Below are 698 nucleotides of genomic sequence, written 5' to 3' on the forward strand. Positions count from 1 at the left end.
TTCCTACTTACTACAGATAAATAACTTTTGTAACTGTGATATTTTTGTTTCCAGATAGCGAAATTACAGATGTAGCCTACACCTTGGTGTCCTTGAAAGGCTTCAGCAGCAAGAGTGAGTTATCTCCCTTGATTGGCATAAAATATATTTCAGTGGAATTTGTCAAATCATATTTTGTATCAAATTATAATGGTTCTTCTTGATCATAAAGTAAAGGCTTCTTAACTTCTAGTAATTAAAGACGATTATCTGGTAAACATGTGTTGTTCTTCTCGTCCTGGAATCACCAATCGTCATGTCTTGTTTCAGATTCATCTGGGATGTCGTCGGACGGCTCCGAGGGCTCCCGGGATCCCAGGTTTCGATACAAGAGAAAGTTCAGGTAATGCTCCTCATCCAGTGATGCAGTGATGCCTTTAGCTGAGAAAAACACCTACAAATACTTGTAGCTATGCCTATGGCAGATAAAACTGTATACAATACTTGTTTTTCATGGTGATAGGTGGTTCTGACGTAAATAAACTGAAATTAACTATACAATGTATTTCTCTAGGCCATCTTTGAATACATTTAAAAATAGTGATAATTATCATCAATTATCAGGCTTGTGTGGATTAAATTTTTTTCATTTCCAATTTTTCGAATAACTTGAGTCAAGATATTTTGAAAAATTCCATCACCATTCTTTTTTGTCACAG

General features: G+C 35.2%; 1 protein-coding gene across 3 annotated transcripts in view; it reads left to right on the plus strand.

Moving 5' to 3' along the window:
* Positions 1-698, plus strand: part of LOC124131878 (forkhead box protein N3-like) — a 53,089-nt gene that overhangs the window by 47,196 nt on the left and 5,195 nt on the right. For all 3 annotated transcript variants that reach the window (XM_046495388.2, XM_046495387.2, XM_046495386.2), the window contains exons 6-7: positions 55-114; positions 310-382. In XM_046495388.2, coding sequence (XP_046351344.1) covers positions 55-114; positions 310-382 — 133 coding nt within the window. The remainder of the gene's footprint in view (positions 1-54; positions 115-309; positions 383-698) is intronic.

This window comes from Haliotis rufescens, unplaced genomic scaffold (genome assembly GCF_023055435.1).
Source record: "Haliotis rufescens isolate VD_foot unplaced genomic scaffold, xgHalRufe1.0.p SCAF_3, whole genome shotgun sequence".
Taxonomy (NCBI): Eukaryota; Metazoa; Mollusca; class Gastropoda; order Lepetellida; family Haliotidae; genus Haliotis; species Haliotis rufescens.